Source organism: Crocodylus siamensis, chromosome 12 (assembly GCF_052110815.1).
Source record: "Crocodylus siamensis isolate JL-2025a chromosome 12, ASM5211081v1, whole genome shotgun sequence".
Taxonomy (NCBI): domain Eukaryota; kingdom Metazoa; phylum Chordata; order Crocodylia; family Crocodylidae; genus Crocodylus; species Crocodylus siamensis.
In genome coordinates this window covers 38,171,838-38,194,897 of record NC_143406.1, presented here as the reverse complement: position 1 = coordinate 38,194,897, position 23,060 = coordinate 38,171,838, and the positions used below count along the sequence as shown (strand labels likewise).

Genomic DNA, 23,060 nt, shown 5'->3' with positions numbered 1-23,060 from the left:
GGCATGCAGCCTTTCAACAAAAAAGTTACCCACAAATATGGTCCTTCTGTTTTTCTGGTTCAGGAGAAGAAAAAGGGAAGTTTGTTGATCTTTCAGAGGATAAAACTCCTATCACACCAAGACGGCTTGGTCAAGACCCACTGGATTCTGTTCCAGACAAAGCTTTTATAAAAACATCACAGAGCTGTGAATTTTAATGCAATATGATCACCACCACCCCCCCGCCCCCGGTCATTTCTTGAACTTTCTGAAGCACAGCTACACAACAAACAAAGGCTGTGCCAGTGTTATCTTTACATGAGGACAGATAGGAGTGGCATAAGATCTCCAAGACCTTGGCTACATACTCGAGTTGCTAATGTGTTGCCACGCTATCATTCCCTGTCTACTCAGGCTACCACCAGACCTTTGTTTTGTTGTGTAGATTTACCCTTAGACACAACTTTCTTTTTTAGTCTCTAATTATACCATTGCTAATCTTTACTATTGAATAAACATGTATTTAAGTTAATGCATGTTTTCTATTCCCTCTCATGTTTCTGTCACTTACGTGAACAGACAATACTGATGACTATAATTAAGTGGTGTTGCATTTTAACTTGTTCTGTGCTCCTTCTTTTTATAATTTATCTTTCTGTTAATATTTAGCTGCATTTCCATTAGGAAAGCAAATATTTTACAAAAACAAAATACAGAGTTCTATTTTCATACAAGAAAAAGAATAGAGGCTATCATATGGTCAGGGAGAAAGGAAGTTGAAGGAAATTTGTAACCATCTCTCAAAATCCTCATTTTCTAAATCCTAGAAGTAATTCAACTTGATGCCCGCCCACAAACAAGTATACCGATTTCGTTTTGGAGCATTTTCTTTTACGTCTTACTTTAGTTCCAAAATTAAAAACTCTGCTAGACCACCTTTGCCTTTCAAATGCTATAAAGTAGGGGTGGGCAGTTATTTGGGCTGGAAGGCCATGTAAGGAGTTTTGGTGAGCTGTTGCGGGTCAAGGAGCCGGGGGGGGGGGTGTTGCTGACCCAGCATGGCGAGGGGAGGGTGCTGACCCAGCACAACAGGGACTGGTCTGACCTAGTGCAGCGGTGGGAAGGAGCAGGGCAACTGATCCTATCTGGCCCTGGCCTGTCCACCCCACACCCACTGCCACGGGCACCAGACAGAGCATCCATCCAGGGGGTCTCCATGAAGACCAGCTGGGACCCGTGTGGGTAGGGCATGCTCAGCCAGGAAGAAGGAATGAAGCTGTGGACAGACAGGAAGCAGCATGGAGGAGTGGGACAGGCAGGCGGGAAGGGCTGGGACTGGGATTGTGACAGCACAGGCCCAGGGCACAGGAGTGAGCCACTCTCCTTATGGCCTGTACTGTTACTGCCTCACAATCCCAGCCCCAGTACACACCTGCCTGTTCTTCTCCCAGAAGCCACTCTCTACCCACCCATGACCCCATCCTGTCCACCCAGCTGAGTGTCCCCTGCCCATGAGGCTCCCAGGCCAGTCTTTATGGGGATCTGGCCTGCTCATCTGCCTGCTCCATCCAGCCATGGCCAGTGTGAGGCGGGTTGCCTAGGATGCCCGGGCAGTGGGGCTGGGTCCAGTAGCAGTAGCAATGCTGGCAACAGCAGCTGGAATAAGCCTCCACTGCCAGGAAGCTGAGTCAAACCACTGTGTCACCCCAGCCCTGCTGCGTGCCCAGGGGCAGCGGGACCAGCCTCATGCATGATGGCCTGGACAGCCCCCCATGCTTGGGCCAGGTGGGGCTGAGGGACCTGCCACTGGCTGGATACAATCCCTTGGCAAGCCAGATCTGGCCCACAGGCTGTATTTTGCCCACCCTTGGTCTAAAGTAATGTCCCCGAATATGAAAAGAAAACTAAGTTTATTGCTCCCCATCCCCCAGCAATACAAACATGCACACACACACAGAGAGCTACTAATTCTATAATAGGATCAATGTCACATATGTGTAGATTCAGTGACAACAGCAGCTTTTCCAGTGTAAAGAAAAACAGGTGTGTGCTGGCCACAACAATATGGTAGTTAAGTTATATTTTTTTAATACATTATTGGATCAGATGCCAGAACTACCACAGGAATTAAACTGTGGCTTCATTGACTGGTTCAAGTATTTCTGAGGCTAACAACTATCAACAGAAGCAATTGTTTGTATTCCCTTTCTGCTGTACCTATTAATCATCACATAACAACATAAACATCATTACATATTTATAATTACAACACATTACTGCTATTTCTGATAAGAAAAGAACTTCATGTTAACAAGGAGAAGCATAACACTTTGACATGCAAGAACCAGAATGAAAGATATACAGTCCCCTGCCCATTACGCACCTTACCTCAGTTTTCTTCCTTTGGTTGTCAGTATTTAAACAAGGAGACTATGTTTAATTTATTTTAGTTGTCCCCATTAGACAGAAATGGGAAAACTACTACAATTATTAAAATTGGCTGAAAAAGGTTATAGTACATGCATCTACACCTGCCATTAATGTGAAGTAATAAACTTTGGAGCTTACTGCCCCATAGTTTATTGCTCCTGAGAGCGCCATTTGAAAGTGCACTCAGGACCTCAGCACACTGAGCCAGGGACCCCAGGGGTCAGCCTGGGGCTGCTCCCCATTGGCTCTATGTGCTGCAGAGGGGCTGGCTGGGGCATGAGGGCGCTCCAGTGCAGGGCTGACCAGCAGGCACTCCCACACTGAAGCGCCCTTGTGCCCCAGCCAGCCAGGTCAGCAGCATCTATAAATATAAAAAACTCCACAACAGGACCATACTTGTATTTACCAATACTATTCTGCTGTGGAGTTAGTTTACTCCAACCTAATAGTGGCACATGTGTAGACTGCAGAGCTAATTAGTCTGTAAACATCTCATGTAAACACACCCAGTATCAATGCAATCAATTTTTGGATATTACCATTCCAACAATAAGATAGTCCTCAAGCCCTCCATTTATACGGTAAGAGATGAAAATAGAATGTCAAATAGAATCAAATGCTGCATTTTTTACCTTGGAAGTTACATGGCAGAAGCCTGAAGATATCAGAGAACTTAGGGAACTCTTAGGTGTCTTTTTTTCCCAATATGTCAGTGTCATATATGTGATCAGTGTGGCCAAATTACTTTGAACTGAGAGCTAAAGACGTTTTTCTTTTTTCTCCTCGACGGTACTATCCTATGGCAGAGTTAATTAGTTTCTTGCACGTGAATACTGGCACATGTGTAGACTGTGATGCTTTACTACGGAGCTAACTGTTCAACCAACTCTGTAGTAAACCACACGTGTAGATGCACCCACTAGGTGTTAATATGAAGCTTATTCTTTCAAGAGCATAATGCTAAGACAATTCTGAATTTACTAGCATATTGCCCACCAAGAATGATGTGGGGGGCAGGTGGAGATAGAGCACCGTCATCCATCACCCTGCACTGCCGCCGCCTCCCATGAGCAGGAGGGAGGAAGCTTGCGCATGGTGGCTGCCGCTGCTCCACGTCCAGCCACATGCCAGGCCCCCCTGCTCCACATCCAGCCCAGGAGCAGGAGTGGGGACACAGTGGGGGGAAGCTTGCACATGGCTGCTACCGCCACCCATCACCCTCCTCTGCCACCACTCCGTGCCCGACCCCATTTTGTCCCCGGAGCAGTGGCCGTGTGGGAGAGCGGGTGATGGAAGCAGCCACCATGTGCAAGCTTGCCCGGACACAGGGGGGTTTAGGGAAGCTTGCACACAGCAGTTGTTGCCACCACCTCCCACCCCATACTGCTGCTGCTCCAGGGACAAAGCAGTACTGGACACAAGGGGTGGGGGGAAGCTTGCATGCAGCAGCCACCACTGTCACATCCATTGTCCCACACCGCTGCCACCTCCCAGGAGCGGGGGGAGCAGCTTGCCCTGCCATCCCCTCCACCAGCACCCTGCACCACCGCTGCCTCCAAGGAGCAGAGCCAGTGGGGAGGCAAGGGCAGCAGTGCTGGCCTTGCCCCCTGCTCTGTCCCCACCATCCCCACCATCATGGCGGTGCTTTGCCATCCCACTCCGTCCCTGCTGTTCCCCATGGAGCACTCTGATTGGTTGTTTCAGTAAGCATTGTGATTGGGTGCCGAGACAACCAATCAGAGTGCTCCAAGAGCATTACGGATAGCCAACAGACACACAGACAGACAGACTAAGCCCTTTATATATAGTCAAATCTGTGTTATCCAGCACTTTATTAACTGGCATGCTCTACTAACTGGCATGCCGATTGATGCAGCAAAAGTGAAACTGGAAGTCCCACCATGGCACTTCCAATGTTGTTAAGTCTCACTTCAACAACTTTGGACCACAGCCCAGGTCACAGCAGCCTGCATGGAGCCCTCCTCCTTGTCCCCCAGCATACTGACTCCAGGGAGTGAAAGCCCTGGCACACCAGACCCAGCGAAAGGGGCAGCAACCTGAACAGGCAAAGACACCCCTCAGGTAACCAGCATGTTTGATTAGCTGGCACTCCCCATTTCCCATGGATGCCAGATAACACAGCTCTTACTGAATATAGAATTTGAATGTCTTCCATAACAAGTCACTTCACCTCAAGTTACCAGCCCACAGTGAGTGTGGGTTCCACTAGTAATGCTAAGAGACAGGCTTGGGGTAACAGCACACAACAAATAATTAGATCTGTATTTGCAATGAAATGTAACAACGTCCTTCTGGTCTCTGGTATAACTTCCATACCTAGCCAGATCGAGGATTTTGTAAAGAAGGGTACAGGAGCAGTGACCAGCACTCCAGGGTAGTTAAACCCTCAATGCCAGTTTCCCCCTCCCACAACACCAGAGTTGATTACAATGTAGAAACAGCAGTGGGGGGCCTTTTTTTTTTAAATTCCTGAATCAGATAAGAATCCAGCACGTACACACCCACCCTCAACACCCCATCTCTTTCCCTCCTCTATATGCACAGCAGCACATCCTCTCACCTCTCATTCTCTACCCCCTACACCTACTGCAGCAACTACTACTGACCCAGGGAGTGGGAGAACTCCAAAGTTGCTCCTGTTCTGCTCCAGTCAGGCTGCATGAGGAGTCAGGCACAGCCATGGACAGCATCAGTGGCAGCAGCAGGCAGGTCCCCCCTCCCTGAGCCTGCTCCTGGGCTGGCAGGAAACATCCAGGGGGGACGAGAAGGGAGAGGAAACCCACCCACTGCTGCAGTCTTGGACTGAACCTGGCTCCTGCGCAGCCCACCTGGAACAGAACAGGAGAGTTCTGGAGCTCCTTCTACCCCCAGGTCAGCAGGAAGCAATGGGGAAAGTGGCAGCAGTGAGCAAAGGGGGAGGAAATGTGAGGCAAGGGAATGTGCTGCTGAGCACAGAGGGGAAGCAGGAAGGGAATTCTTATTTTCTTCAGGGACTTAAAAGAAGTCCACAGCAGCTGCTCCCAAAGTACTGTCTGAAAGGAGAGTGTAACTGCACCACTGCCTCGCCTCTGGATCTGTCCCTGCTTCCATCTCATTTGGGGAAAGAATTAATGAGACAAGACTGGAGGAGCCAAATACATGTGGCTTGGCTAAGTGACACAAGACAGCCAACATCTGCTAGCTAACTGAAACTCTTTATATATTCAAATAACAAAGAATGAAGAGTGAGGAATAAGAAGATAACACCTAATTAGGAATATGAGAGGAAATTATTAAACGGAAAATGTTGACTATCCTGAAAAGCATCCAAACAGTGAGTACTTTTAACATGTGGAAAAATTCTGAAAGGAAGTAGTGAACATCCTACCCTTTGGGTCATTTAAGACTTTTCCTAATAAAGCAAAGTACATTACTGTATAAAACAATTCCACATGGGAAGGATATAGACTAGAGCAGTGGTTTTCAACCTTTTTTGTTCCAGGACCCATTTGTAAATACCAATGGTCAGTTCCAACCCAGTGCTCTTCACTCCTGACCCTCTGCGCCCCCGGCCCCAATCCCACGCCAGTGTGTGGGGCGGGGAGTGGGGAGGGGGGCATATGTGCGGTGGGAACTCTGCCAGCCTGCAAGGAAAAAGCCATGGTTTCACACATTTTTCTCCTTTAAAAGAGAATCCATTTTTAGATCCATTAAGTTTGTTCACAAACGTTTCATATTTTCTTGCAACCCACTTTTGGGTCACAACCCACAGGTTGAGAAACACTGGACTAGAGCATCTGCTAGCCCTCTTCCAACTCTAATTTCTATGACTGTGCAATTTGCTTTTGATTAAAGGGAACACACGGACAATGCTGAGAGGTTTAGAAAAATAAAAGCTGCTTAATTTGAGATGATCAGATGAAAGGTTCTATAAAAGTTCATTCAGAGTATTACTGCTAGCAGCTAAGGTATAAAAACATACAAAACAGACTGGCTATTTTTACCCTAGTTATTGCTTTGTAAATTCAATCCAGAGTTAGAAGGAGATCTAGTTGCACCACATTTAATCAGAGACAAGTTCTAGTCATTATATTCAAATCTAGGTTTTACCCCTCGTCTCCCAAGGGTAAGGATTTGCTGTTCATGCCCAGCTCTATACATAGCTGAAGTCTTATACCTAAAGGTGCAAAGCACGTCAATACAGGCAGTTCTCAGACTTACGATGCAATTGGTTCCTGAAAATCATGTCTTAAATCTAAATGTCGTAACTCATAACAAATTTTCCCATAGGAACAATGTTATAAATGAGTGATTGGTTCCTTTATGACACTCAGTACAGCTTTGTCCAGCTGGTAAGTCTGTTGTGGTGGAAGGGAAGGGACTAGAGGGCAGATCAGGGCCCCCATGGTGAAGGAGGGATTGGGGCAGGGGCTGGGACAGGGGAAAGCACTGCTCAGGTGGGGTAGGGGGCAGGGAACAAAGACACAGCTTGTCCATGAGGTGTGGGGAGGTGGGGTGGCAGCTCCTGCCACTGTACACCTTTGGTCCAAGAGCTGGTCGTCTGGCGGCTCCAATCACTGCTCCCACTGCTCATCTGGGAGGGCACAGGGGAGACATGTGCCCCAAGATCTGTGCAGGGCGGGCAAGGCTGGGGCTGCACTACACTGCAACCCTGGCCAGGGCTATGGGGGGGCTACAGTGAATTTTCGGGTGGGTACAGCATCTCACAGCTCCTGCTCCACCGCCCACCCTGCCCCGATTCAGGGGCACACACCCCACATGCCTCCTGCCGCTCACCCAGCCGGAGCAGGGTGGGTGCGGGACACAACCAGGGGTTGTCCAGGGGGCACAGGGAGGGAGGGGGTGCCTCCCGCTGCTGCATGCCACTCGTCTGGAGACCATGCAGTAGCTCCATTCCACACCCACCCCACCCCAGCTGGGCAAGCAGCGGCAGGGCCCCTACTCCCAGCACTGCCGCACCTGACCAGCATGCAGCGTGGTACAGTCCCAGCCCAGCCTGCCCCATGCAGATCTGGGGGCACAAGCCCCCCCGTGCCCTCCACAAGCCACCAGACAAGGAGCTCCTGGACCAAAGGCATGCAGCGGCAGGAGCCACCCCCCCACACCCACATACAGACGCATACCCCAGGATGAGCTGCACCTTCATCCTGAGCCCCCCTGCCCGGCCTACGCAGCGCTTGCCATAGCCCTTGTCCCTGCCCCTACCCCAATCCCTCTTTTAATGCAGTCTTCAACTACCTGAAGGGAGGTTACAGAGAGGATGGAGACTTCCAGATGGATCTGCCCCTCCACACACCCCTTCCCTTCTCCCTTCCCTGCCACCACAACAGACTTACCAGCTGGACGCAGCTGTATTGAGCTTCGTAAAGGTGAAACCCGTGTCGGAACCTCGAAATATGGTGGCAATTTATAAAGGTCATAAGTGCTGTTCGTCGTAAATCGAAAAGTCGTAAGTCGAGGACTGCCTGTATAATATTAGACAAAGATTAACTTCTCCTGCCCTTTACTGCCTCAATTAACATTGACATTATTAGCTTAAATATATTTAAAGGATCTTTAAGCATGAGCAGATTATTTATGGTCTTTAGATGCTATAAAGCAATTTAGTAGATCTGGTCCCCGGTGTGGGGCTCCCCATGGGTCCATGGGAAACCCTACAGGACACAGCCTAGTCCACTAGATCAGGTACAGAGGGTGGTGTGGGACTGGCATGGGGTCCCAGAGCTCCATCCTAGCATGTGGGCCCAGGTGAGGGCAGCAAAGTGTTCCAGAGCCTTATCCCAGAGTACAGAGGCAGTGCCTCCAGCATGCAGGGGTGGCTAGAGGCCCCAGCACAGCACCCAATCCCAGTGGATGGGATGGTACAAGATCCAATCCAGCATGTCAGTCAGCCTTGCACCACTCATCTGGCTCAGAGTCAAAATGCCTAAGCCTTTTGCTATAAAGCTCTCTTCAAATTATACATTTAAACAGAAATGAATGGAGTAACTATTTTAAATAAGCACCACAAGATTAATGGCTTGAAGGTCATCAGATGTGACAAAAACAATTTTTCATAGTTAATAAGAGAGGACATGATAGCCATCTTCAAATAATAGAAAGGCTGCCATAAAGAAGATGGAGAACACCGTATCTCCCTCACTACAGAAAGTGGGACAGACACCAACAACTTGAAACTGCCGTGAAGTACACTGGATATCAAGAAGAAGCTTCTTTGCTGTTAAATCAGCGAGGCAGTGGAACAGACTGCCTATGGAAGTTGTGAAATCTTCTTTACTGGACGTAGAGAAGCACCAATACATCAGTCCAATATCAGATCAGCACCAATATAAAGAAAACTGCAGTTTTCTTTATATTGGTGCCGATCAGAAATCAGCCTGATGTGGTCAATAAATGGCCCATGCATGTGCGCAGCCACAGCACAGCCCGTAATCAGTGAGAAGCTGGGTCTTAAAAACCTCCAAGGATGAAGAGTCCACCACCCCTCTAGGTAACCTGTTCCAGTGTTTTACTACTCTTGCAGTGAGAAAAATCTTCTTAATATCTAACCTAGGCTTCCCTTGCTGCAACTTGAGACCATTGCTCCTTGTTCTGTCATCTGCCACCACTAAGAACAGTTTATCTCCATCCTCTCTGTAACCTCCCTTCAGGTAGTTGAAGACTGCTATTAAATCCCCTCTTGGTCTTCTCTTCTCTACACTAAATAAGCCCAGGTCCCTCAGCCTCTCCTCATAAGTCAGCTCCCCCAGCCCCCTCACCATTTTCTTTGCCCTCCACTGGACCCTCTCCAGTTTGTCCACATCCTTTCTGTAGTGGAGGGCCCAAAACTGAACACAGTTCTCCAGATGTGGCCTCACCAGTGCTGAATAGAGGGGAATAATCACTCCCCTTGACCTGCTGGCAATACACCTACCAATGCAGCCAAGTATGCTGTTAGCCTTCTTGGTAACAAGGACACACTGTTGGCTTGTATTCAGCTTATTGTCCACTGTCACCCCAGGTCCTTTTCTGCAGAGCTGCTGGCCAGCCAGTCACTCCCAGCCTGTACCAGTGCATGGGATTGTTCCATCCTAAATTAACTTGTCCTTGTCACTCCCAGCCTGTACCAGTGCATGGGATTGTTCCATCCTAAATTAACTTGTCCTTGTTGAACCTCATGAGATTTCTTTTAGCCCAATCCTCCAGTTTGTCTGGGTCACTCTGAATCCTAGTCCTACCTTCCAGCATATCTACTACTCCACCCTTTAATTGTACTATAATAGTTATATTGCTTTTTCTACCTTTGGAAGAACTTCTCTGAACATCATTTTTTGTCTTGGAAAATGCAGACAAACATAGGTAAGATCAGTAGTTTTGATTATATTGCCACAGTTAAAGCAGGGGTTGAGGGCACTGTCAATGTTCTCCCACTGCAAGGATAGGATGTAGTATGTCAAAATACACTTGACAGATCCAAGGAAAAGGACTATGCCCCCCACTACAGAGGAAGGCAGAACGTCCTCCAGTCTTTGCCAGTCTGACCATGGAGTAAAATTAATTTCTGATTCCAAATGTGGCAATCAGTCTGACCCTGAGTGGAGGGGCAAGACCCTCAGCCAGGAACTTCTGGGTTTTTTAAGTCTTAGCATGAGCATCAGCACACCCCAGTCAAAATTGTCAGCCTTAGCTACAGCCAACACCCAATACTTTTGAAGAAGATGAACAAAAACCCTGGTAATTTTAGCACTAGAAGGGGAAAAAAATCTTTCCCAGTCCCATGTGGCAACCAGCAAAGCCCAGACACATGGGTAAACCAAACACCCTGCACTGCATCATGGGGACCACAAATCATGGGGACCACAGTTCCTTGGATTGCACACCTTAACTGGAGAGCCAGAACTCCTGTTTCTGTCATCCTACCACCTCCATACATTTTCTCAGCTCTTTAATCTGGTATCAGAACCAAACCTGTTGTCAAGCTCTGTTTCATTTTCCTGCTGCTGAGCATGGTCCTGTCTAATTTCTGTGGAGATCTCCTGGGCTCCTCCTACTCCTAAATCATCCCTTACCGATACCCAACTTCTTGAAAACCTTCAGTTAGGGGTGCACCAACAGAGATTTTGGGGGCCAATACCAATAGCCGATTTTTAAAGGAGACGTATCAGCTGATCCGATTTCCAATACACAGCCTGGAAGCCTGGAGGGCTGCATGCAGCTGGTAAGTCTGGTGTGGTGGAAGGGGAGGAGGGAGAGAAGGGAAGATCAAGGCCCCTGTGGTGAGGAGGGGGAATGGGGTTGGGGCTCTGAGCGAAGAGTATATATAACATTATCCTCTGGAAAAAAAGGAACAGAGGATAGATTGTTAAATTTCCTGCAAGCAGATAATCAACATTCATCCCTCATACTGCAAAATCTCTCCAATAACCACCACCCTATGCAAGTTTTATTTATACACATCCCAACTAAGGTTTCTATTTCATTTAGTCATAGTTAAGTAGCAAATATCTTTACTGAGCTGTAAACATCTGAAACGGACCAAATGCTTCAAATCCATTAAACCTGAATGCTACATTTAGGATAGTCATATTGCTACTTTTTCTAAGTGACTGATAGTGACAGTAGATCATCATTTCTTAAGGTATAATTCAGATAACATGTCTATCTATACGTAGCCTCTGCCAACAACTTCCCTAAAATGTTAACTGCCTTTTTAAAGCTAACGCTCTACCTAGCACGCTAAACTAATGAAAGCCCATAACAAGAAAGACAAAAATCTTGGTTTGCCAACATTACGCAGAGACCCATATTTACTATTTGCAAACATGTTTAAAGTTACAAATGGATGCCTTAAGACAATCTCTAAAGCACTCTTTCTTTACCAGCCATGAATTTGGCAGCAACTTTGCTACTACAGTTAATGGAGGAAGTGAGGATATCTGTTGCCAACTCAGGTTAGAGATTAATTTACCATACTTCATCAGTGCATAGTACGTCAGTTAGTCTAGGCTCCATGTGGTCTGTCTAGACCAGCCTTTTTCTCAGCATTTTTTGCTAGTATTAGGAAAGCTTCAGCAATAATAGCAATGATGGGAATACAAATTCAAATTGTGTGCTGGAATTTTGATCTCCATGCCACCTAACTTTGCCAGAGTACACTGATTTATCTGCCTACGACAGAGCTGCCACTGGTATTATAGGCGATGAAACTGCACAAATGGCAGGTTGAGAATTTCTAAAACAAAATGCTGGTCTAAGGTCTGTTACAATGGTCTACAGAAACTAGTTCCACAAGATTTTTCTGTTCGAGTAATCCTGCCAGCCCTCCAGTGAATTAAGGGACTAGGCCCTGCACATATACTCTTTTGTCAAACTATTTCAACCTATATCAATAAGCCCATTGTTCAGTTTTAAGATGCTGATTATCAGAAAACACTTCTGCCTCAAAACATGCAAAAATAGATTTTTTTCCTGAAGATTGGTTGTCATCTTTGAAAGGTAAAGAGCAGAACAAAATGATGGCTGAACTAGACAGATTTGTATTGAGCTATTAGGTTAACTGCTACGAGTACTGGTAAATTGTCTGTATGCTCCTCTATTACACTGTAAAGTCTTATCTGGCTCAAAATGTATAAGTCCTTGTCTTTTTAAAAATGTAACAACTAGGAAAAGTTGTTCTATGATTTTCTTTCACTAAAATTCCACTGCAGGTACAGTCTAAGAAATGAAAATCCATCTTCAAGTTTGCAATATCAAGACTGCATGACTGCACAAGAGAACCTGAAAGTATTATTAAGCAGAAATTGACTATAAAGTTTAGGCCACTAAGCTAGAACAATACAAGAGAAATACAAACAGTGAACAGCTTTGTCAAAAGAAAATTAAAACTTACATTTTCCATTTAAAATAATAAATACATTATTAGTATGGTAATTGAGATATGATATTTGGTAATTTAATGTCAATGGAAAATACTATTGCTAGACCAGTAGCTCTCAACTTTTTAGACTCAAGACACCTCAGAAAGTGCCAGCCAACTCTGTTTTCACTCATTTTTTGACTACAAAAAATAATATAACGTTTTTCTGCTACAAAGAGCTAAGGAAAGCCCACAACTGGTCAAAATGTGTTTAACACTATGGATTCCTATTTGAATTCTCTGGATACATCCACACATGCAAGCACGTACGCTTGCAGCAGCTCAAATAGAAGTGGTGCAAATTTGCGCTGAGGCTTTTTGCCTCATCTCTTTGTCTCAGCAACATGCACTTTGTTGTGGAGCAAACTGTACCACTTGAGGCAATATAACCCTGCCTGGCTCCACCCGGATCTGCAGCCAGGGGGAGCTAGAGCCTGAAACCAGCACCTGTGCTGTCCCCAGCAGTATACAAAGCTGCCCTGTCCTGGCCCCATCTGTACAAATGCTGCCCTGGCAAGCCACTCAGGACTACTCGCTCTCCACAGCTTCTGGGGCTTGGCCACTTGGTACCTGGGGACACTACCCCTTGTGCCAGCTGGACTGCTGTAGCAGTATCTCAAATCCAGTTTCACAAATACCCCCAAATCCATGTTTTTCCACAATTAACACAAAAGACCACTCTACACACACACACACACACACACACACACACACACACAGAGAGAGAGAGAGCGTGCAACCAGTTGGGAAATGCTTTATTGGTATATTTACAATGTTAAAGCATGTAGAAGCCTACCAGTGTCTCTATAATCAAGATAAAATAAATTCTAAATACCTATATGTGTTGATGTATATTTTTGGTTTTCTTTGCACATGATAGGTGTGTGATAGGGGGATGTGGTGTTTGCAGGAACGGGGTGGGAAGACGTGTGGGGGAGGGTGTGTGTGTGTGTGGAGGGATGTGGGTTGGTATGTGCGTAGGTGTAGGGTGATTGCTGGGGGGGCTGTGGGTGTGGGGGACCTTATGGAGGGGCTGCTCAGGAAGGGTGGGTCCTCTGGCCCCCACAGGGTGCAGCCCCCCCCCACAGCACATGGAATGCCCCCCGCCACAGGGCCCTAGCTCCCCCCTGGAGGGCCACAGCTCCTATCCCCCAAAGGGCTCCAGCCCCGCCATCCAGGGCCCATAACTTACCTTTAGCAGCAGCAGTGGGAGTGGGGCGCTCTGAGCCATGGCAGCAGGACCCAGCGCAGCACGCAGGGACTGCACACCGGACCCAGCCAGGTCCTGTCAGCCCTGGGGACTGTCTGACACCCAGCTGGGCAAGGCCCTTAATGCCAGGACCTGGCACGGTACATGGGGACTGCATGCCAGGCCCAGCTGGGTCCTGGGGCTTTTCTGCTATCTGGCCGGTCCGGGCCCATGGTTGCAGGACCCGGCATGGCACCTGGTGACCATGGACTGGGCCCAGCTGGGTCCTGCCACCCTCGGGGCCCCTCTGCCACCCAGCCAGGCCAGACGGCACACAGGGACCTGCCAGGCAGCAGGAGCAGCCCTAGGGCTGTGCCGGGTCCTGCCGCTATGGGCCTAGCCTGGCCAGGTGGCAGAGGGGCCCCGAGGGCAACAGGACCCAGCTGGGCCCAGCACATGGTCCCCACGTGCTGCACTCCGCAGCCTGCCTCTGCCGTGCTGTGCCTGCATTTTTTCGTTCCCGCATATGCCTCTTGCCCCGCCTCAAAGGGGTTTGAGGTGGGGCAAGAGGCATGTGCGCACTCGTCTGAATGCGCCCTCTCAGTTTATCTTGTGAATGATGTTTGCACACCTGTTCTAACACCACATGGCACTTCAGGACACCCTTGAAAGGATTTCAAGGCACTGCAGGGTGCCACTGCACCCTGGTTGAGAATCACTGTGCTAGACACTGCAACGTGTCATGTCACACTGAACCAGCTCACATTAACAGACAATATTAATTCCTATGGAAACAATGGCAACAGAAAGAAACAACTTATGCAGACCCACAAACACAATCATTTCATTGCTCGTTAATGCATGTCAGCACTGTGTTTACTGTATGCTGAAAAATCTCAAGAGACAGCAAGACATAACAGCTGATGAACCGTGCTTGTGAATGTTTAGTAAAATATGCTCATCCTACGTTTACATTATCTGCATGTGTACTATAACCTGGATCAGTTCATTTTTGTTGAGCCCTTAGAGTACCTGAGACTCAACAGAGGAAAGTTATTTTACTAGTGAGTGTGTATTTAAAACGAACCCTCTTTTTCATCTAAAAAGGAGGAACCAGTTTGCTGCAATTATCCTACTATGGCCTCAGATGAAATGTTGGTCCTTTTAGAAGTTAAAAGAACTTTAGCTGTTGAATTTGACAACAACATTTGTCTTCTGGGAATTATTAGCTAAATACTAAATATCTACACTCCTCTTTTCATTTAAGGCCTGAGATAAATTTTCTAGTTACGAGGATTAATCAGAATTCTAATTAAAAAATCTCATAATTATACTTCACAATCTGCTTTTATATACAATTCAGATTAAACCATTTTGTGGACACTAGGATATATGACATAAAGCTTTAAAAATACTCCAAAATGATAGTACTTTCATTGCATTTTGAAAGGAAGGCATCTCAGTAAAACTAGAGATTCTCAGAAATGTTCCCAGATTAAACAAGCTTACACTTGCGGATTTTTTCATAGGTAGCAATTTTTTTATTGACTGCCTTTAAATATTTCATCCATGTAGCTAAAACATTTTAGAGGAGATTTTTAAAATAAGGATATGGACTTAAAAGCAAGTAACCATGAAGTAGACTTTACTCCGAAGCTAGCTAGCTTACCCCACTTTCACCTACAATAGCAAAGGAGTATGCACTTGGACAGTTACCATGAGGTGGCTGACAATCTGTAAATTCACACCCTGACTTGCCTTGCACAAAAGTGTTTGTGTCAAAAAACAAAGAAAACCAAGTACTGAGACAGTAGTTTTACAAGATGCATTATGCAATGCAGTAGTATAGTGATACAAATGTCATTTGCTCCAAAACTTTTCAAAGGAAAATGCCAATTAAAAAAAGCTAAATTTAGAGGCAGATGTATAAACTGCATACTCATAGCAACTCTAAAATTAATTCAGTCTCCAGAGAAATATGTTCACCTTCATGAAAGTATAACATTTTCATATGCTGCAGTGGACTTATTGGAGGGAGAGAATTTCCTTGTCCCTATAGGTGCGTCCACACATGCAAGCATGTGCACTTGCAGCAGCTCAAATAGAAATGGTGCAAATTTGAGCCCAGGCTTTTTGCCTCAGCACATGTGCTCGGATATGCACTGTGTTGTGGAGCTCCCTATTGGAAAACTGAAAAATCCCTGATAAAAAAATCCCAAAGTCACTCTGTTAAATACCCCAAAATCCATGTTCCTCCACGATTAAAACAAAAAAACACTATATAGAGAGAGAGAGTGAGACACAGAGAGACAGTTGGATATGTTTTATTGATATATCTATATTGTTAAAGCAGTTTGGATGCCTAGCAGTGTCTCTATCATCATAATAAAATGAATTCTAAATACCTATGTTTTACAGCCCCCCTGCACACCAGGGGCAACAGGCCTCCCAACAGGGGCCAAATGGCTGCGCAGAGGCTACCACTCGCCCTTCAGGGCCCATGTGCCTGACCCCAGCCCCACAGTTGCTGCCCCACTTGGCCCCATCCACCACTGGCCCCTGCAGCCCCTCCCCCCAATGACTGCTCCACCCAGCCCAACTCCCCTTCTGCTCCTCCACACCCCCCAATGACTGCCCTGCCTGGCCCCATCCCTGCTTGTACTCCCAGCCCCCTGATGGCTGCGCCCCCAACCCTAGGCTCCAGCACTTAAAAAAAAAGCCTCTGCTCATAGTAGAAGCAGGGGATGGGGGGGCTTTGGGGCCTCCTGGTAGAGCACAGGGCAGCAGGGGACAGCAGGGCCTGAGCTGGGGCCGCTGGAGCTGTCACCCAGCCCTGCTGTGCACGCGGGGCCCCAGTGACCCCGGCAGCAGCTAGAACTGCTGGTAAGTGCTGGTGTTTTTTTGGTTTTCTGGTTTTGTTTTGTTTTTTAATTGTGGGGATGCTGGGGTGGAGGGGCAGGGATCAGGGGCCTCAGGGGGATGGGGGGATGGGGCCAGGCAGGGCAGGAATCGGGAGGCTTGTGAAGCAGGTGGGTGTGGGGCCAGGCAGGGAAGGGAAGGGAAGGGATTGAGGGTTTGGGGGCAGGCAGGAGGAGTGGGTGGGGCTGGCGGGGGTCCCCCCCCAGACCCCTTCCCCCTCCTCCAGCCCCCACAACCCGTTACTTAACCAGCACTGGAGCCCTGCTGCTGACATACTGCCTGCCCTCCATGGGCAGGCAGCGTGCTTCAGCACCAGGGCAAAGAGTTTGAGACACTGAAAGAAACACATGCAGGCTCATCTGGACACGCCCTATGAATCTCAACACAGTTGAGTTCAAGAGCTCTTACTGATAGCTGTTCTATTCCATACTGTTGTATTACCATCGCTGATATTATAGTTTCATGGGCCAGCTATTTAAAGCTATCTTTGCCAAAAAGCTGTACTTCTTTCTTTACCCTTTGCCTCCTCCTTGGCCCAGTTCATTGTCCCTGTTACAGTCACATTAATACAGGAAGAAAAAAAATACTTGAATTCCTCTAAGCTCTAATTTTGTAGGGCAAGATGCTAGGCTGTCTGCCAAGTCAAACTGACCACAAGATTTTCCTTTCTTTTTTAAGCACAGGAATTCATATTGACAAGAATTAAGGCATGTGTGTGAACATGTTAACACTTTAAGGTTACCCTTTGAAAAGTCAGTTACATTTCAGAAGTCTCCCTTCATTTTAGCCAAGATACGCAAATTATTTCTTATTTCATACCAATAATTAGTTCTCATGCTCACTTTGGGCTCACAACAGTACTGAACCTTTTCATATAGACTAACCTGAATTTTCATAAGCTAGTTCATTAACATATTAACAGTTGACATTTCAGAGTAATAGGGATAACATTCTGAAATTCAGCTGCTCGTTTCAAAGGATTCCATCTGCAAAAGCATGTCTGAAAAGAAAGAAGGGAGATTCTTAAAAAAGTATGCATTTCCATCATTCATAGTAGTAGTCTACTAGCATTCAGAAACAGGATGTCTGGCTGCAATTACAAGGAAACCTGAGAAATCTGACCTTTTTAACATAAAAAACAAAGTGTTCTGAAAGACAAAATACATGATACCATTCTTCTGATAATCATCAGAATGGTCACTTCTCTTTCAGTACAACCACTGTGTTGCTCTATCTATATAATTGAACTTAATCAGAAAGCATCCTGTATACATCTGGAAAAATAAATACTGCTTTCTCTTTACTAGAGATGCACTGATATATCAGTCGCATATTGGATCAGCACTGATAAAAGGAAAATTAACATTATCAGCAATTGGCTTTTTTTGGCTGGGGTAGCCAATAATGTCACTGATAAATGCCGCGTGCATAAGCACAGCCACAGCATGCATGGGGCCAGGAATGCAGCCTGGCAGCTTGGACAGTAGCATCTGGCTGTGGCAGGGAAAGGGCATGGGGGAGGGAAGGGGTATGGGGGGGCAGATCAAGGCCCCCATGGTGAAGGAGGGAGTGAGGCAGGGGCAGGTGCTGCCTAGCCAGAGCCATGAATGCGACTCCACCAGGAGTGGGATGGAGCTGTGGGCAGTTCGTCCACAGGGTGAAGGGGGGCAGCTCCCTGCTGCTGCACACAGCCTCATGGGAGGCAGTGGGGCATGTACCTCCCTGGATTTGTGTGTGGAGTGGAAGCAGGCTGCCTGCTGCTGGCTCAGAGTCAGCCTCTTTCCGGCGGAGGCTGGACCAGGGATGGGCTCAGGGCAAGTAGGGGCAGGGCAGGTGCCAGCAGCGCCGAGAGGGGTGGCTATGGCAAATTTTAGGGTGGCTATAGCCCACCCCGTAGCCCCCACTTCCAGCGTTGCTGCTGCCCACCCCCACCTGCCCCGAGGCCCAGCCCTGGCCCAGCCCCTCTGCTGGGAAAAAGATGGCACAGCCCCTGGCCCTGAGCCTGCAGAGGGCAGTCTGCCCTCGCCCTGAACACAAATCCAAGGGGGCACATGTCCCCCATACCTCCCCCAGGGCTACGTCCCACTCCCTCCCTCATCTCAATCTGCCCACACCACACCCCTTCCCCACACCTCTTCCCCCCCCACAGACTTACCCACCTGACACTGTTCTCCAAGCTGTGGGGCTGCATTCCTATAAATGATCCTATTGGATCACTATCAGCTGATATAGCTGGTTAATAGTTTTTTTGGGCAATACTGAATTTTCTCGGTGCACCCCTACTCTTTACTAATTTTAATGCTTTAAAAGAAAAGTTAGAGAGCTCTCTCCCTTGTCCAATTACTCTGTATAAAAGGAGACGTTATTGCAACAAGTACTGTACAAGAAAAATTACAGCACTGCTTCCTGAGAATAACCTAGGTTCCACATTGTATGGTCATTTTGTAGGATAACCCCTTCCCCACCTGAATGTTAATAGCTTAGGAAGTGCAAGATTTCTTATCTGTTAAGCACTGTTCTTGAATATTATTGCATTGCACCTTCCATACAAGGGTCTTCTAAAAGCCTGTATACTTTTCTATTTCTGGTAGTTAGCCACCTATATGCTTTTGTTTAACAAAATAAAATGAACACTCAGACTATTTAAAGTCCCAAACAAAATCTGAAGGCATTTAAACTTTTCAGGATGGGGCTTATGGCAGAGTTCTGAAATGGAGACTCCTAGTTCCTGTTTCTCTTATTGAAATATTTTTATGGAGTGTCACTTTTTTCCCACCCTACCCTTTTCCTCTACTGAAACTCCACACAATGACTTAGATTCAACTGTCATCAGACATCTGAACAACAACAAAAAAATTACAGCTGGATCCTGTATTAACCCCAGCTGCATAAGGATTTTGAGCAACATTCATAAAATAAGAAAACCAATTAGGCAAGCAGTGGGAAAAGATTGTTGGTAGTTTTTATCAATTACTTCTCCATCTCATAATGTAACAACCTATTGCTCTGTACAATGTAAATTCAGGGGTCTTTTCCAAAGTTTTCAACTTACATTAAAAAACCTTAAAAGAAGAAAACGTTTTAAAAAAAATTTTTACCACAGAAAGCCAGAATATAATCAGCTCCATGTGGACTTTTAAGTCTAACATACCACTATGAATACATCTGCCAAATCCACCCACCCCAGGCTCCACAGACATATGAGAATTATTTGTATTTCATTTTGATTACCAGTTTCACCCAGACTTCCCACTTAACAATAAAAGTTACATTTGTCAGACCTCGCACTCTAGATCAAGATACAAAAGGAAATTTTTTTTTGTCAATTTTTAAAAACATTGGCATAAATATGTTCTTTGCAGTTAGGTATCAGTGAAGTCACACGAATGAGGACTGAAGGATTATTTTTCCTGTTATGTTTCTGTCTTTTAAAATATCACCTAATCTCCTAAAATACTCATTTGTGCCTATGTTATTTACTGGTCTACAAACAAGACTAAACATTAAGTTGCTCTAACTGACATTGTACAAGATGAGAAGAGAGAGAATTAAAAATATTTTGATTTAAAAAGCATTTGAAAAAAAGTTGAATTTCATATATTCAAACGAGATGTTATACTTAATGTATAAAAACCTGCTTTGTGCTGCCAAAAAAATAATCATCTCCATATGTTCCTTTTATCGGTTCTTGCTAAAACATCTACAACAAACTGAAATGGCATGAAAGTGCCTAGAAGGGCTGACCTTGTGAAGCAAACAGAAGGTAGGTCTGAGAGCCAATCTGGGATTTGCCATATCCCCATACCACCAATTACAGAATGGATCGATGTCACCTACACAGTTTAAGGAAACAGCAACCTACCCACACCTTTAGCACTCTTTGGGCACGTCTACACACAGCCCTACAGTGATGGAGCAACACACTAGTGATCACATGGATCTACACGTAATCGCCAGCTCCCCCCCCAGAATAGTGGCAACATAGTAGCAAAATTTACCCATGTTCCATGTGCATGGTGCAGTAACCACCCATACTGCAGTGTGCTTTAATACCTCCAAAAGGATATACTAAAGCGCAGTGCCATAGCAACGTCACCATACCACAACGTGTAAACATGCCCTTTATTTGCTAGAACCAACATTTGCTAGAAATAAGGTTCAAAGAATGAGGAAGACTCTTGTGCCTAAGAAAATTATCTGAAAACCATAAAAAGAGAAGAAGCTATAGCAGGTTAAAATGATTTTCAAAATGAATGCAATGACAGTCAGACAGTCAAACTGTAAGACTTATTTAAGGAAGTGATTTGGGGACTATGATACAGAGGTACCAGTTGCAACACAGATGTGACAGCACAACCTGAACTAACAGAGATAGCAGATTTTCCCCCCTTTTGGCATGTGTGTAAAAAATATGCAGACAGTCTAAAATTAGGTTGGATTTATCTCTGTGGAATGCCTAAGGGAACTACATTCTCCAAATGAAAAGTCTTGAATTTGGCTGGGTCCCAAATAGGGCTCAAATAGGGCTTCTTCAGTTGAAAAAAATACATTCTGGAAAAAAAGTGACCCTTCCTCCTCCTCTCCTCACTCGCAACAATGCAGGTCCACAAATCCATTATGATGTATTGTCAGCAGTCTACATGGTTTATAATCAGTTTTTCAAGGCAGACAAAATTAAAACAGCACATAATCTAAAATATATGCAAGAAAGGCAGGACTCCTCCAGTTCTTCTCTAGCAGAACTCCTAAGACTTGATAATCAAACTGTTTTCTTGCATGCTTGAGGGGAATCACAGCTGGAGAAAGCACCTCTTACACAGGATTTGAAACAGACTCCCCTCTACAGAGCCAGTGTTTCAGCTTCAGTTTCCTCAGCTGCAGTTTTTCCAGATATCCCCCAGCTGGGGATTTATAAAACATATAAATGAAATATGCAGCAGCTTTATAAATAAAATGTACGTGTACAAGTGGCTGCAAAAGTACTTGGAGACACTACCCATTCTGGTGAGAAAATTCCTCTCTAATACATTAAAAGTGAGTGGGCTGGAAGTTCATCGATCCAGACTTGGGGATCTCATGAGCAAGAAAGGAAAAACTGTATTCAAAGCCCAACCGGAGAACACAAGAGACAGTATCACCTCAAGAGAGCACAATTCCTGTTTCACAATTGTGTGGTTCAGTTATAAATAGATGCCCCTCTGGGCTGCTGGAATTCTGCATGCAATATTCCTATTTAAATCAACAGGCGGTGCATGTGTCACCACAGTCCTTATGAACTGTGCTACTTACTAAGCATGTAAAAGTTCTCAGTTAAAAAACAAAAGGTGGAATACTAAGAGTTTGCAAAACACACAAGAGAGATTGTTTTGTTTCTTGCATCAGGAAAAAGTTACATTACCCATTATCATCTATTTGCAAAAACTCCTGAAGACTGTCTTTAAAAGGAACCTGGGGAGACCTAATATAGCACAGGGGCATCAAACTCTTCTGACCCCACTGGCCAGATGAGTGGAACAGGATCATTCCAAGAGCCAGATGAATGGTGTGTGGCCAGCCCAGCAGCCTGGATCAGGCCTGTGGACTCCCCTCCCATGGAACCTGGTCTGACCCCCCTCCCCCCTCCCCCCCCATTGCCTAATCCAGCACATGCTCTGGCCAGTTTGGGACTGTGCCACATACAGGAATGCAGCACCCACTCCAGGACCTGCACTGCCCACAGCACCCACCCTGGACTGGCCAGAGCAGGCACCATTGCAGCTTGCCTCCTGAATGGGTGCCACAGGCGCTGGATCCGGCATGCAGCAAGGGACAGGATCCCAGGCTGGCCCAATGCGGGTGCCACACACAGTACAGGTCCTGGGCTCTGTGAGCAGGGCTTGTCTTGCACCCACCACGTGCTTCCTGCAGGTAAACTGGAGAGGAGACCCAGGGCCAGTACCAAAAGCCAGACTAGAACATATATTGGTTATTATATGGACACATGATTCAACCAGTATAATTAATGATGTCCCCAAACTCACACCTTCTCCTATAAAAAAAATTCAAAATAAATTGGCACGTGCAAATTGGGAGACTAGGATTAAAAACCTCAAGTATCTATGAAAATAAGTTATTAATTTCCCTTTTTATCAGTCCTTTCATATCTCAGGCCCATGTTCACATATAACTTAAGCAAACCTATATCCAACCTGTGTCCCAGACCAACTTTAAGGAGGCCAGGTTTGAAACTACATTCAACCTTCAGCTGTACTCATCTCCAAATCTGACTATAAATAGTTCACCAGATTTGTCATGTGGAAATTAAGGATTTTTTTTTACAATACTGCTACAACAGTATGCTTGTCAACACAATGTTTATTGGCCCATGACTCTAACTCATGCCACCTTTTCCATGTCTCCAATAAGGATAAGACTAGTGCTTTTCAACCGACAGAATGTCTGAAAGTTTAATAAGCAAGCTTGTACAAAGAAAGATAATCCTGCAGAGAAAGAGACTAAGTTAAAGATCTCCCTCATAAAGCCCAATCCTAAAAGAAGATTGACACCATAATCCTACAAATCTTCCATATGTTCAATGCTTACTTAAATCAAGTAGACATCATGAGTGGCATCCTATTACCCTATCTA

General features: G+C 45.9%; 1 protein-coding gene across 2 annotated transcripts in view; it reads right to left on the bottom strand.

The window, feature by feature from the left end:
* The window catches only part of CYTH3 (cytohesin 3), a 105,544-nt gene that overhangs the window by 67,193 nt on the left and 15,291 nt on the right, over nucleotides 1-23,060 (bottom strand). Inside the window, exon 2 of one of the 2 annotated variants that reach the window (XM_090024629.1) lies at nucleotides 7,767-7,895. The exons of the other annotated variant lie outside the window; for it this stretch is intronic. Within the exon in view, the coding sequence (XP_089880755.1) occupies nucleotides 7,767-7,895 (129 nt within the window). The remainder of the gene's footprint in view (nucleotides 1-7,766; nucleotides 7,896-23,060) is intronic. 2 annotated transcript variants of the gene reach the window in all.